The sequence below is a fragment of the Psilocybe cubensis genome, chromosome 6 (genome assembly GCF_017499595.1).
Source record: "Psilocybe cubensis strain MGC-MH-2018 chromosome 6, whole genome shotgun sequence".
NCBI classification, from domain to species: Eukaryota; Fungi; Basidiomycota; class Agaricomycetes; order Agaricales; family Agrocybaceae; genus Psilocybe; species Psilocybe cubensis.
The window spans coordinates 1,611,019-1,625,693 of record NC_063004.1 but is presented as its reverse complement, the minus strand read 5'-3'; the positions used below and the strand labels follow the sequence as shown (position 1 = coordinate 1,625,693).

Here is a 14,675-nt window from a genome sequence, read left to right as displayed (position 1 = left end):
TTTCCTGGTCCAAATCACAAAAAACCGCATTATCAAATGCCCCGCGAGACTGAGCGGGGAACGCCCTGGAACACGATTGAGGTTGCACTTACACTGGTAGCTGGCGCTATGTTACTGTGAGCTAATACGCTATCATTCATATGAGCTACTGAACTGCTGCTTTTAATTGATATGATGAACCCTAAAACAGTCATACATAATTGACTCCACGAATTAGATCCTTGTCATCAACGCGTGCCTAACTTCCACTAACAACGTGATAGCCGCCCCTAATCGACACTCGTCTATCTTATTGCAAGCAACGTCAACGCAGGAGCAATCCTGCCGTAGAACGACATGCGCGGTCGAGTGTCTTGCGTAGAGGCAGTATGTATCATGTATGACACCCCTACACCGGTTTCAGAATATATCTAGCAAACCTTGTCAATATTTCCAGAAGGATCAATAACCAACTCGTGTTCTTGGGTCTCATGTCCAACTGTATTTAGACAGATTTAGACGCTCGATTTCGTGTATGTGCTTACGTGAAAACTCTACCTTCCATGTTGAGATGGGTTGTAGCAGAAAGATACGAGCTAGATATTTGCGTATATCGGCCTTTCGAAATTCGCTTTAGACTCTATCTGTCAACGGAATGACACACTAAACACGGTGGGTTGAATATGGTGTGATGCGACTATTCTCATAGCGAAACAGGACGCCCCGTTGAAAAATCCTTTATTCTGGTCTCGCGATCCGGTTCTTTCCTGGCGCTATGATACTTGCACCGAGTTATTCCTATGCGGCAACATAGCACAGGAAAAAAACGTCGTACATTTCCATTCATCTAATTATTTAATGTCGCACTCCGTGTATCAACTAATCTGGCGCTCGATTGTTGTGATATAAAAGCAATGTCAATATCAGATATTCACCCTTGAGTCTCTTGAGATTTCATCTTTTGAATCAGTTACCAGTGACGACAGCGATGTAAGCGGAGAAATACCTGTATTCACAGTTTTGGCTTTCTTCATACGATTTTAAGAGGCCCTAAACGAAAATGTCATACATTGATGGGGTCAGGGCACATTTCTGAAAGTATCTCAGTTACTGGACAGCGAGATTTATGGGGAATTAGCAGAAAGGAATGAAGCTCTCGCCATTCTCATCATCACAGATTCCAGGAGATAGGATGAGTGCCCCAAAAGTATGATATGATGGCAGGTCAAGCAGCAGTACGAAGAAGAGACGATAATCGGGTGGTTGTCCTGGAGATGATAATAATCAGTTACCCAAGGTCTGCACGACTATTTCGAGAAGTTACTGACTGATGTTAAGTGCCCTGAAATAGTTCAATGAATCGTGCTTGTGACAGTATACAATATTGAAAAGTGTTCGAGCAACCGAGAGATTATAGGTTGTACGCCAAAATTATCAGCTCCTATTTATGTGCCCTTTGACTGCGCAACCATCGAGCATAAACTAACGGGTCTGCTGTAGAACCTTCAGGACACTGGATCATGAAATCAAATAGGGGTGCCCGAATTTTCTTGAAATCAGAATGTGATGGTGTAGTTGGTAGTCTATGAGGAGCGTGGAAAGCGAGCGTCTGGAGTAGCGCTCTAACTTGAGATCAAGTGTGACCTGTTGAAAATAAGTACATGCCGGCAGTTGAATATGCCCCATGTTCAGGAGAAATGGGAAAGCAGAGAAAAAGCGAGTCAGCACAGGGATGGAATTGTATAACAAATGGAAATCTTTTGATAACAGACGATGCGATGACAGCCGACCGACGAAGAATCCGGGATGGTTCATAATTGACCATGAGTTACGGAAGAATAGCCATAAAATTTCGCAAGATTTAGTTGAGACCGTGAGCGGATTGTCTCTAGTGGCAGCGAGAGAGCTCAGCAAAAAAACCCTGCATCAAGGATTTCGTACTGAGTAGCTTCAACAAGAAAAGCATGCTCTTTGAAATGAAAGGGCACGGATAGGGTCGAGGTCGTCAGGAGCGGGGATAGTTGGCATTATGGAATATGTACACCACAAATGACAAGAGGATCGTCCATGGTGACGCCAGGAATCGCTGAACGATGTGCAATCTCCAACTGGGTATCTACCACATCGGAAAAGGTGAGAAATTATATCACAACGCCATCCCGCCACGTAGTGGATGCCTTTTTACTACTGAGATACGATCACTTGGCGTTCTGGCGGTATATCGTGAAGGATGCGAGTGAGGCCGTCAAAGCCTCTAGAGAAGATGCCCCTATGAGAGGTCGTCGTCGTCAAGTCAGGCGAGAAATACTGGTTCAATCGGGTGGGGTCGTCCATAGCGAGGAATGGCGAGCCTGGAGGACATAGTACAGCGTCTCCGTCACGGAGGCGAGAAAAGATTCCGTAAGACTTGATTAGGCTGATGCCGAAATTGTAAAAGCGAGTTTCAAACATTGACAACGAGAACACTAACGATCAACTGACAACCCACAAAAAACCCGAATACAGTCGGCCACACTCTTTTGCCACCTCACTGCGACACATTCGAAAGCAGGCTTTCTTTTATAACTTACCGTTGTCTTATTCTTTGTCCCTTCTCTCTCGTTCCCCATGTCTTGGCTCAGAAGCAAGAAAGCGTCCGTCAACAACCTCAAGGCAGACGAGTCAGCCAGGTCCAAAACCCCTACCCCTAGCAATCCAGATGGGAAACCGCAAAAGCGTACTTTTCGATCTGGCCTTCTCACCATCCGTGTGATGGGTGCTGAAGGCATCAGCATGCCACCAGGAGTTGCTCTTCCAGCGTCAGTCCAGTCAGCGCTGTCCTCTCAGCAGGCCAAGGTCGCTGCCTCCGTATCTCCATCCTCTGTCAATCAACAGCGCCTCGCTAGCAGGTCCAGAGGTAGCAGGTAAGTATATTGTCTCTGAACATTGTTCTCGTCTTATAGTCCCCATCACTGTGTCTCTAGGGACAGCGTGCAGCGAACACAGTGCTGGTGGCTCCCGTATCTCGTTATGGAATACGAAGTCAATCAAGTCCTTATTACACCCTTGGGAGGGGATATCTCAAAACCCCTATACATGTACCAGGCACATTTGTCAGTCCTATATCATATTTTATCATCAGTGTACTAATTAATGTTTGGTAGTGACGTGTCTCGCAACTCAGAAATATCGCTTCAATGTTACATTCGTGCAGAGGAGCCCAAGTGCGGAGGAGATGGCCTTGCTGACGACCTTGGCAACGACATCTTTCTCGGTGGACTCAAATTTGTCCCTAATTTTGATGAAATGGGCAATCACGACCAGTGGTATAATTTCGTTGGTGGTGCTGGGAAGATTCAAATCGGTGTCCAGTACCAACCTCGTTATGGACAATCTGTGACTATGGATGATTTCGAGTTGATGACAGTCATTGGGAAGGGCAGTTTCGGCAAAGTATGTGCCATTTATGTTTCCATCTTGTTTAATTATTGAAGATAGCTCAGGTTCTACAAGTTCGCAAACGAGATACGTCTCGTATTTATGCATTGAAGACTATCCGAAAAGCCCATATCGTAGACAGAAATGAGATTACACACACACTAGCGGAACGTTTGGTGCTTGCACAAGTCGACAGTCCTTTCATTGTTCCCTTAAAATTCAGTTTCCAGTCAGAACAGAAGCTGTATCTAGTCCTTGCGTATGTATTTCTTTTGTTTTTGTTGAAGGAGGGGATCCTCATTGTCATCCATCAGTTTTGTCAATGGTGGAGAGTTATTCCACCATTTGCAACGAGAGCATAGATTCGACGAGCAGCGTGCACGGTAAATCCACTCTCATCATCTTTTGCTTTCTCAGCCTTACGCTTGGCCAGATTCTACAGTGCTGAATTGCTCCTTGCTCTAGAACATCTTCACGAGCTGGACGTGGTCTATCGGTATGTATTGACATGGAAACGCGTCTATCACGTAACTAAGCATGAAACAGTGATTTGAAACCAGAGAATATTCTTCTTGACTATACAGGACACATCGCTCTCTGCGATTTCGGTCTGTGTAAACTTAACATGAAGGATAACGAAAAAACCAATACTTTCTGTGGAACCCCTGAATACTTGGCACCAGAAATTCTCTGTGGAAATGGATACGGTATGTATCTATGTACGTCTTACTTTCAATGGAACTAAGAGAACACTAGATAAATCCATCGATTGGTGGACACTTGGGGTTCTCCTGTACGAGATGCTTGCGGGTCTTCCACCTTTCTATGATGGTACGGTTGTTTTTTTGCGTGAACCATCAGACTTGCCTAATCATCTTCACAGAGGAAACCGAGAAAATGTACGAGAAGATTCTGAATGATCCTCTCATTTTCGGCGAAGAGTTCAGCCCAGAAGCTCGCAGCATTCTTACAGGGCTTCTTAACCGTAATCCAGCTCAACGGCTTGGAGTCAAAGGAGCCGAAGAAATCAAAAAACATCCTTTCTTCCATAAACATATAGATTTCAAGCTTCTTGCTGCTAAGAAGATCCAACCACCCTTCAAACCTAGTGTCGCTAGCCCTGTAGTATGTTCAAGGGACCACTATCCTCATCGAATTTTCTCTAACTTATTTAATTTAATAGGATGTTTCCAATTTTGACGTGGTTTTCACGGAGGAAGCGCCAGTGGACAGCTTTGTTGAAGATTCTAAATTATCTCAGACTGTTCAGGCTCAATTCGATGGTGCGCTTGGTTTTTATGTTTTATAATTCGTTGCTGACTTGAATTTAGGCTTCTCCTACAATGGAGGAACCCACCTCGCCTCACCTTAATCTCGTAATTACTGACTCGAAACTATTCAGATTCGACCTATCAACCTATCTACATTATGTATTCCCTTGTCACGCCCATAATATCCTATTGTCATCTGCATGTTTCGGATCGCTAATGTTCCCCCGCTCTGTTCTTGCTCTCAGTAACTACCAAATCCTCACAATGCCAAACTGTAGTAATGCCTTCGCTGTTGAGGATACCCTTACTCCTTGCAGCGTAATTTTTCTGTTCATTTTGTCTATTCTCCCCCTCAGATTCTATTATATACATACAGTCCGTTTATCTTGCAATATATACGCGTAGTATAGTTCAGTAATATTCCGCTCCTTTCTATCTATACACTTTCGAAAGGCGTGGCCTCAGCGCGCGTTACCTGGTACGCGAAGCACGGCCAAACTTGGGCCAAACTATCCCAAATAGTAGCTTCGCGCTTAAAAGTTAACTTGCTTGCTACTTGACTTGGCCGAAATATTTCATTCTTTTCTGACACTCTAATTGTCGGTTGCTCCGCCCAACTGTCCCAACATATACATATCTACTGACGCTTACCTCGTACTTTTATCATGGTGTATAAACGGGGACGAACCCACCGCAAGGTCCCAGATTCGCTACATGACAATTCTGACGACTACTCGTGTCAATCGACAAGCCCCTCTGCACGGTCTCTAAGGAAAAAGGTCAGGTGGGAAGGAAGGCCCGCTGCTACGACTACTACAACAAATGAAGATAGTGAGCCAAGCTCTGAAGAAGAGCCGCAAACAAATGAAAAGGTGTCTGTCCGTCTCCTTTGAATCGCTCGGACTACCGATCCTCAGAACCTCATGATGTTACCCTTAGTCTTGCCTAACAGCAATCTGTTCCCAGTATGCGCCAAATTTACTACTGCTTTTCCCATTTACTGTATTCCTTTGCTTCCCTTCTAATATTCGCGCTATTTTTAAGCGGAAAAATTGGGTGTGCATTTTACGACCCAGCCAAACGGATTATTTTCCTAGTGGAAGACACTCAAGAAACAAGCCACTTTGATTTTTTTAAAATATGTGAGAGCCTGGTTTTGGTCTTCTGATCATTTTCTATAGGGTCTATTCAACTGTGAATGCAGTGCTCGAGCAAGTCAACCCTGACCTTGTGTTGACCAGCTCCCATGCAGACGATGACTTTATCGACATGCTTAATAGACACAGTAGGCGCATCTTGTCGTCGAATATGCATATATGCGCGTTGTTTACCAGACACAGTGGAATCAGCAGATGGGACATTCCAGATACGTCCGTTCAAAGAATTTCTTGCAGCCAAAGGACGCGACAGGTTGCTTAGCCTCAACCTATTCAATCACTATACTCCAGGGGGGGATGATTTACCTCCCTCCTCAGATATAGATTCTCACTCATCCTCACGTCCAACCAACGCCTATGACTTCATGACATCCAGGCGTGCAGTTACAGGAGATCCTGCAGCAAGAAGATGGAGCGCCTCCGTGAGACTAGCAAATTTTACATCTGTCGAATTTTCCCCTCTTTGTGTATGACCTTTGCATGTTCCGTCATAAGCAACAACCCTAATGTTCTGAAGATGGCATCAATTGGCGCGCTACTCGATCACATTGTCAGGCAAAAGGCTCTCAGTGATTGCGATGATGAGGGTATCGGAGGTTTAGATATCAGAAATATCGAAACATTGGCTATGTATGTTACCATTACATGCCTATTACCTTCAAGTGCCAAACATCTAATGGTTTGTAGTGAGAAATCGATGCAAATTAATGCAGATGCTTTGTTGTAAGCCTCTTGCCTCTTGACCCTCTTCCTGACACTAACGACCATTTAGATCCCTTCAGGTATTTGAAACTGAAAGTCATGCTTCTGTGCATTCCGAGAAAACCAAGGAAGGCCTCTCTCTATTTAGTGTGGCTTTTCTATCCTAGCTTTCGCACCTCTGTTAATATCATACAGGTATCTTGAACGGCACGAAAACTACTGCTGGACGAGCACTACTACGAGGCTGGCTGCTTCGTCCATCCCTATCACCTTCAGAAATATCTTCTCGTCACGATGCCGTGGAATGCTTTGTGCGACCTGAAAATGTAGCAGTAGCGAACGTCATGCACAAGCACCTTAAAGGCATCAAAAATATGCCTCGTATCATGTCTCTGATGAAAGATGGCAAAGCCCGCCTAATGGATTGGCAAGGGCTCGTAAAGGTGTATTGCGAAATTGTTGTACCCATGTTTTGCTGTTGACCCTTTAAACAGTTTACGTTTAGTGTCACCATGCTACGTGATTCCTTGTCGGAGCTTTATAGCCCAGATCATGTCGAGATCATAAAGAAGGTGTTCACGAAAAAACTTGTGTTTCGTTGCACCTTTTTTTATCTTATATTTTAGCTTGTCGCCGCTTTAGACATACCAACATTTAAGGAAATCGGCATCAAAATTAACGAAATCGTAAATTGGTAACATTTTCTCGGACTCAGAGCTCATTTTTGACTAGATCGACTGGGAAGAATCGGCCAACCACGACAGGGTGTGTGTTAGACCTCATATCGACGAGGACCTAGACAACCGCAAATTTACTTATCACGGAATCGATTCCGTCTTGGTAAGAATGTCATTAAACTCTCATTTTATATCATGATTTGTACATTTTACTCGAAGTCGAGCGTCGCTGAACAAATATCTCAAACTATCCCTGCCGACTATACAACGTCCTTGAACGTGGTCTACTTTCCTCAGTTAGGTGAGAAATCCTGCGAAGTTCATGCCTGTTGAGAAATATAATAAATATACACTCAAGGATATTTAATATGTGTTCCTATGTTGGAAGAATGGAGAGGAGAGGCAGGCATTCAACCCCTAGAAGGTTGGACATTCCAGGTAAGTGCCGAATCCATCGTTAGACATTCATTGTCATATAATAAATTCTTCGAGATTAGTTCTCGTCAGAGTAGGTACTCTGCTCGCTATGACTGTGGCTCTGTGCTGATATATTATCAAGCTCCAATGTATATTTCAAATCTCAAGAAATGAGAGGTGAGATACATTCCCATGTTTGTTGTGCAATGACGAATAAATCTAATCCGCGAGGATAGATTTGGATGTACATATTGGGGACCTCCACTCAACAATAGTAGACAGAGAATTGGAAATAATCCAGGAACTTTTAGAAGAGGTTCTCGTTATCTTTGAAGCCATGACGAAGGCGTGTGATGTATGTGCTGAGCTCGACTGTCTTTTGTCTTTCGGAGAAGCTTCTAGACTTTTTGACTATCGACGGCCTGAAATCATTGAAGATAACCTGGTGGAAATTATTCAAGGAAGGTACGTGTGTTGAGCGGATCCGATAAAGTGATAAAGCTGATTTTCGTATTAGACATCCACTCCAGGAACGGGTGGTTGACACATTCGTCGCAAACGATGCTCATCTCATTGGAGGGGCTGGAATCGGGGCAAACCCCAATTATCCGGAAGATGGCAGGCAGTGGAACAGCGTATTGCTTTGCACAGGTGCCAATGCATGTGGGAAAGTATGTGTTGTCTTCACATTTGCCCACCTCCCCCTCCTCATTGGTTTACTGATTGAAATCTTGCCATAGAGTGTTTACATGAAACAAGTACACTTCATATCTTTTAGATGGACAATTCTTCTGATGCATCATAAGATTGCCCTTATTCAGATAATGGCACAAGTAGACTATTTTTTTCCCTCTCTCGTCCCATGTTCTGAAACTGATACAGGTCGGTTGGTATGTATTTATAAATTGAATTTACGTTCAATCTCTCTGACCATCCGTCAGCTTCGTGCCAGCGGAATCCGCCAGGCTGGGGATTGCTGATAAGAGTAAAACATTTTTTCAATCTCCAGAACAACCTTTGATGCGAATGGCCATGATAGTTTTTACACGCGTTGCCACGCGAGAATCGGTCTCAAAAGTAATTACAAGTAATCTGCCGCATTGCTTGAGTCCGACGTGCAGTGCACCCTTTTCTGTGTACCTCATGCCTGTTTTCATTCATGATTATTAATGCGTTCATTTCATTGTCTAGGTCCAATCGGCGTTCATGATTGATCTGGCTCAGGTTTCTTTTGCACTTCGTAACTGCACTTCTCGATCTTTGATTTTGCTGGATGAATTTGGGAAAGGCACACTTTCTACAGGCTAGTTCCATTTCTTTACCATCTGATCAAGCAATTCTGCACGCATACTGGATATCGTTCCCAGCTGTTTACCTTTTCTATTCTTATATTCCGTCTACTTATCACCTGCTGGGATTTAGATGGCGCAGGGCTATTCTGTGGTGTGCTTCGACATCTTCTCAACAGAGGTTCGGAATGTCCAAAGGTCCTAGTTGCCACCCACTTTCATGATGTGTTCAATGAAGAACTCCTCAATCCTGAACGCGTACCAGTGTCATTCCGCCATATGCAGGTCATGTTTACTTCGGGCACAGGGATGATTTCGGAAGCCCATTCTCTTGGACACTCTCCTTCTACATCCAGTTCTGCTCCTGCACCTTCATTCACAACCTTTGGCGATGGGAAAGACCCTGTTCCCGTTCGACCATCTGAGAAGATTACTTATCTATATAGGTTTTCTTCAGATTTGATTGATGCATATTAACATCAGTTGACTAGTTTCACCTTTTCCAGAGTTGCAGAGGGACTTTCTCTGGATTCTCATGCCGCAAAATGCGCCCATATATTCGGAATACCTTCACGCATAGTGGAGCGAGCGCAATATGTTACGTTAGTTGATATTTCTTTCTTCTGTCTAGTGTGAACATTCAATTGATTTTCTCACAGGAACCTTCTCACGACCCACAAACTAAGCTTGCTTTTGGATGAGCAAATGTCTAGTGACGAACGTGCTGATTTGGAAGATGCAGAGGCCATATGCCGCCGATTCCTCAAATGGGATTTGAAGTCGGCGGAAGAGTATGGGGATGGAGAAGTCAAAGCGAGGCTCGGGAAGGTTTTGGGTAGGGATACTGATGCAAATGATCCGCAGAACTGAGATGCATGTTGTTGTGGCAAGCAAACGTATGCCTATTGTATTCAACATATTCCGACTTGGTCACTGTAGACTCGGATGGGGGGATCAACGTACACAAGACAAGAATATTACCTCATCAACTCCTGGCAGCGCAGGTTACGATTCCACTGCGCGTTTCAACCAGCAATCGCTGCTTTACTTTCCTATTAATAGTATCAGTCACCTGACTACATTAGGGCAGGCCCTCTCGCGTCGAAACCATACCTATTATAGCTATTCGTATTCCATTTTCCAATATATTATTGAAGGTAGTATGTAGTACTTGCATTTGCCTTAATCTGTGGCCTACTTCACGGTGATAAATTCTCCTGAGATTTGTTCTCAATGAATTCTATCATGTATATCAAGAATCATTTGGTGTAGTTTCTTGAAGGTGTATTATACTATATAGATTTGCAGGTAATTCAGTCTAAATTGTGATGTCGTGACTCATTAATACTCACTCTTTGGAGGTTTATGAATTCATATAGCACACCTCCCAGTTTATCTCCTTTGTGTCCCACGTTAAGCCTTCAGTAGTGTAGAGTAAGATAATAGGTATGCGCTAAACTTCAATTTCTTATCGGTACTTCCTAACCCTTGACCTGATCTCTGGTGATTATTGTGTTAAACTAATTTTAACTGGTGGATGAAATACATCATTCCGAAACGCTTTGCTTGTAGACCGCTTTGCTTGTAGACCAACTGAGGACTCTAAGTGATTGCACCATATAGCCTCATAAGGCATGGAAATTGAGTCCTTGCATCAAACACACATGTACTATCTTGATGTATATATTTCATCAATGAAGCGAAGGAATCCTCAAGGAATGGGCCCAATATATTCATTCATATATAACGGCCATTCGTTGTCCGCATGGATGTTTACGACGTCTACCAGTAAAACAAAAAAGTTCACCTCCATTTTGTATCCAACTCGACTTACCATTTAAGAATGCACTGCACTCCAGCGATTAATCACGGCGTATGTATTAGGTACATAGGTGAGGTCGCGCCGGTAGGAAGAACTGGTTGACGATGTTGTGTGTGGCGTGTGTTTACCATAGAGCCGTATGCTCTCCCCCACCAAAGCAGGTGTAATAGTATACAGTCCTTCATTCCTCTTGATAGATGGTAGAAGCAATAATTCCACATGGCCACCTTCCTATTACCGTCTTGAATGGCGAATGAGTAGTCGTTTTAATGGAATCGTAACACCATGAACAGATGCATTGGGAACGAATGCAGTGTTTGCGGGCAGGTCTGGTTTGTTGAAACGATTCCGCAAGCACAACAGATTATCCCGGGTAGGGTTTTAGGTCCATTCTTCTTCTTATGATTTGTTTGGACATATTCGCATGTCTGTTTCCACCATTGAAAAACATGGTTACGCTCCAGGGGCTGTATATTTCATCGTCTCCAGCTCCGCTATGCCTTGATTACTCTGCTGGATGGCGTCCATCACCGTGTGCACAATGAATACTATGAGGCCAGTTTCACACCACCACGCAGTGATTTGCCATGGCTTTTGTAGAAATAGACACAATGTCGGGGCCACAGCAGAAAGTGAATACAGGAGTTGGAAAGAAAGAGGATCAATTGGGCCGGATAGATTGAAGCGGATACGTATTTCGTTGGAGAAGAAAAGGAGGACGAGGTTGAAGTGGATGTATAGCGCCAGAATAGTGAATATTGCGGGCAAAGGTATCGAGACTTCGTTTCCCTGAATTGGGAAAATGGAGAATAGCGGGTTATGGTTGATTGTAGTAACGTGGCTGCATACACGGTACATGAAGAATATAAAGGATTCGTTTATAGAATGAGACGCACAGTATACATGAAAGACCAACAAGAACTTTCAAAGCAATGGAATATGCGTGATTGACGTTTTCGTTCTCCCGGCGCAATTCGTCGATTAACTCTTCTTGTTCTTAGTATGTAGCCGTGAGCTGGATCAATATTGTCGGTTTCTCTGTTAAGTAAGTACTCACCTTGCTCGTCAAGAATGTCATTCTCCAGTCCTGTGTCATCATCTTCCGAGAGTTTGAATGGAATCCGGCGACGGAGAGTATCCATTGAATGATGGTCGTGGCAGTCTGCAAGAAACCAGCCATCGCCTAATTTAGGAGCGGATGAAGTCATCCGCACGTGACCCTATTTTTTTAATCGCGCACCATGATTGAGCAGAAATAGTTAATTGCTACCATGACATCCCTAACTCCTCCTATCGTCCCTGGTCAATTTGATGATGCTGAAGAAGGAAACGAACCGACAAATCGAGAGGGCCAGGCCTATATCGATACCTATGATCCTGCAACAGAAGCCCATGTTTTGGATTGGCCAGATACAGAGGACGAAGATGAAATCGACGACGAGGACGATGAATATTACGATAACAGGGTAGAGGACGAGGATTGGGAAAACGCAGAACGGGGTTAGTGAAATTCATATGCATACCCCCGATTCGTCCTTCCGAAAGTTCATTCCTAGATTTTACAAAACAGTATAATCGTCTACGCCAACACACAGCTGTGCGCACAGGCAATGCCCAAGGTGTCTCCTCTGCTTTCAACAGGTCTGAAGCTGTTGCTTTACTACCTCCTGTCAACCATCCCAAGACATCTACTGTATCTTCCTCTAACCTATCCTCAAAGGTGGCTGGTGGCACTGCGAAGGACCGTACCAACGATCAATTAGCCGCGCTCGCCAAATACAACTCGCGCCTTGCTAAAATCGATGTCCCATATGTGATGGGTGTGGGAGTGAATAGAAAAGGACCCAGTGCTCATGCTAACCTTAAGGACAAGAGCGATCGCGCTACGAATGAGCAGGTTCTCGATCCTCGTACACGTCTGATCTTATTCAAGATGATTGGGAGAGGATTAATCGATGAAGTAAATGGTTGTGTTAGTACCGGAAAAGAGGTGCGCAACCTATACGGTGTTTGGGTTTTCGTACTCAACCACTCTCATAGGCCAATGTTTATCACGCCTTGACACCCGAAAAGACACATTTAGCGCTCAAGATTTATAAAACATCAATTTTGGTCTTTAAAGACCGTGACAAATATGTCACTGGCGAATTCCGTTTTCGCAAGGGATACAGTCGCAATCCTCGTAAAATGGTGCGGATGTGGGCCGAAAAAGAAATGCGTAATCTAAAGCGGCTGGTGGCCGCTGGTATTCGTGCTCCTGACCCAGTCGAAGTTCGTGAAAACGTCTTAGTGATGACCTTTGTGGGCGATAAAGATGGCTGGTCAGCATCCTGTTTAAATTTTTCTTTTCATACATTTTTCTTAGTATATCTCCAGGGCATCACCACGTATGAAAGACGCCTCCCTCCCCCCAGAAAACGTAGGACAGCTATACGAGGAACTCGTGCTCGTTGTGCGCCGTATGTTCCACGTTTGCAAACTTGTTCATGCCGATCTTTCAGAATACAACATCATGTATCACGAAGGACATCTCTGGATCATCGATGTTTCTCAAAGTGTAGAACATGACCATCCATCCGCCTTTGATTTCTTGCGTAACGATATCAAGAATGTCGAGGATTTCTTCGGAAGACTAGGCGTGACATGCCTCGGTCTGAGGAGATGTTTCGAATTTGTTACCAAGGAGAAATTGACGGAAGAAGAGGGCGTCAGCGATGAAGAGGTTTTGAAAAAATTGCTGGCTGAAAGGGCGGAGGACCAAGACGCAGAAACCGAGGACCGTGCTGGAGAAGACGGTGAATCAGGCTTTAATGACGTTTCAACATCTCAAAAAACCAAATCGGAAGACACTGCGCATGAAGACGCTGTGTTCTTACAATCGTTCATCCCGCGAACGCTGAACGAGGTATACGACCCTGAACGTGACGTCGAAAAGTATAAAAGGGGAGATGGCCTGATATATGCTGACACAATCGGTCTGGTATCATCCTCGGACAAGAAAGAAGAAATCTCCGGTGGGGGGATTGGCAGTAACAGTAAACCTAAGGCACCCAAGACATCTGTCAACGATTCTGATGCGGCTCCGATATCTTCAGTTAGATTTGATGCCGGTGAGGGTCAAGACGTCAAGAACCAAGATACAGTGGACGAAAGTAGCAGTGAGGACGAAGACGATGAAGACGAGGATGAAGACGGAGGAGAAAATGGTGAAAAGGTGTTTGTGGAAAAGAAACCTCGAGGTCACAGACATGAGGACAAAGAGGCCAAAAAGGTGAGTTTGGGAAGTTATGGAGGGCAGCTGCCTCCCTAAAAATTTCCTATCTCTCCAGGAGCGTAAAAAGCAAGTGAAGGCCGAAGCTAAAGAGAAGCGAAAGCACAAAATGCCAAAGGCAGAAAAAAAGCGCATCGTACGCAAGACGAAGAGCTGAAATCCTCCATATCTTTTGTCTCTGTACGCACAAGTTGTCTCCCTCTTTTTTCTTCCTGTGGATTCAACGACAATGTTTTTGAACGAGTCTACGGTTTGTATTGACTGTGTGCCTGATACTCACATTCATTGTCGATGCTGGTCTCCCAGGATTTCTTATCTATGTGTCCTATCTCATAAGTAGGCAGTGAAGGGAAATCAAGTCGAAGCTCCTTCATAGTTGCAGTTGATGGCATTACCGATTGCGAGCCTCATGTGGCGGGGGAATTGGTGTGGATATTTGAAATTAAATCAATTTAGGCAAGCGCAGATCGGCGCGTCTAAATCTATGGCTTAGGCCGATACCAAAAAGAGACGGAGAGCCGAACGACACATCAAACGCATATCAGAGGACATACGACCCCACCGCTGCTCAGGGAAAGAATGGAATGCTGGGGAATGGGGTTTTGAAGTCTGGACTGCACAGTCGGAGACAGAGAGTGCCCGTGACGCGTCGCTCAGTCTGCCAGAGCAAAAT

At 44.4% G+C, this 14,675-nt stretch overlaps 5 protein-coding genes across 5 annotated transcripts; 4 read left to right on the top strand and 1 right to left on the bottom strand.

Moving 5' to 3' along the window:
• Positions 1-2,586: 2,586 nt before the first annotated feature.
• Positions 2,587-2,886, top strand: JR316_0007008 (Serine/threonine-protein kinase YPK1; the record flags this gene model as incomplete). The annotated part of the gene is made up of 1 exon (XM_047892753.1): positions 2,587-2,886. One exon carries the CDS (start codon positions 2,587-2,589, stop codon positions 2,884-2,886), a length of 300 nt encoding a protein of 99 aa, XP_047748035.1.
• Positions 2,887-3,054: 168 nt separating this feature from the next.
• Positions 3,055-4,768, top strand: JR316_0007007 (Serine/threonine protein kinase, AGC; the record flags this gene model as incomplete). The annotated part of the gene is made up of 10 exons (XM_047892752.1): positions 3,055-3,071; positions 3,123-3,411; positions 3,462-3,655; positions 3,711-3,779; positions 3,830-3,892; positions 3,943-4,103; positions 4,153-4,227; positions 4,280-4,521; positions 4,580-4,679; positions 4,728-4,768. The coding sequence occupies 10 exons, from the start codon at positions 3,055-3,057 to the stop codon at positions 4,766-4,768; spliced, it is 1,251 nt and encodes a 416-aa protein (XP_047748034.1).
• A 564-nt stretch (positions 4,769-5,332) lies between these two features.
• Positions 5,333-9,779, top strand: JR316_0007006 (MutS protein-like protein 5; the record flags this gene model as incomplete). Its single annotated transcript, XM_047892751.1, has 21 exons — positions 5,333-5,541; positions 5,849-5,952; positions 6,008-6,291; positions 6,342-6,454; positions 6,512-6,547; positions 6,597-6,673; positions 6,722-6,969; positions 7,021-7,098; positions 7,153-7,212; positions 7,259-7,366; positions 7,423-7,504; positions 7,562-7,641; positions 7,922-8,085; positions 8,138-8,291; positions 8,503-8,510; positions 8,562-8,605; positions 8,660-8,697; positions 8,812-8,923; positions 9,043-9,355; positions 9,416-9,511; positions 9,569-9,779. The coding sequence occupies 21 exons, from the start codon at positions 5,333-5,335 to the stop codon at positions 9,777-9,779; spliced, it is 2,619 nt and encodes an 872-aa protein (XP_047748033.1).
• Positions 9,780-11,184: 1,405 nt separating this feature from the next.
• Positions 11,185-11,873, bottom strand: JR316_0007005 (uncharacterized protein; the record flags this gene model as incomplete). The annotated part of the gene is made up of 3 exons (XM_047892750.1): positions 11,185-11,572; positions 11,628-11,727; positions 11,789-11,873. 3 exons carry the CDS (start codon positions 11,871-11,873, stop codon positions 11,185-11,187), a joined length of 573 nt encoding a protein of 190 aa, XP_047748032.1.
• Positions 11,874-12,002: 129 nt separating this feature from the next.
• Positions 12,003-14,159, top strand: JR316_0007004 (Serine/threonine-protein kinase rio1; the record flags this gene model as incomplete). Its single annotated transcript, XM_047892749.1, has 5 exons — positions 12,003-12,231; positions 12,288-12,721; positions 12,772-13,052; positions 13,108-14,002; positions 14,061-14,159. 5 exons carry the CDS (start codon positions 12,003-12,005, stop codon positions 14,157-14,159), a joined length of 1,938 nt encoding a protein of 645 aa, XP_047748031.1.
• Between the last annotated feature and the right edge of the window lie 516 nt (positions 14,160-14,675).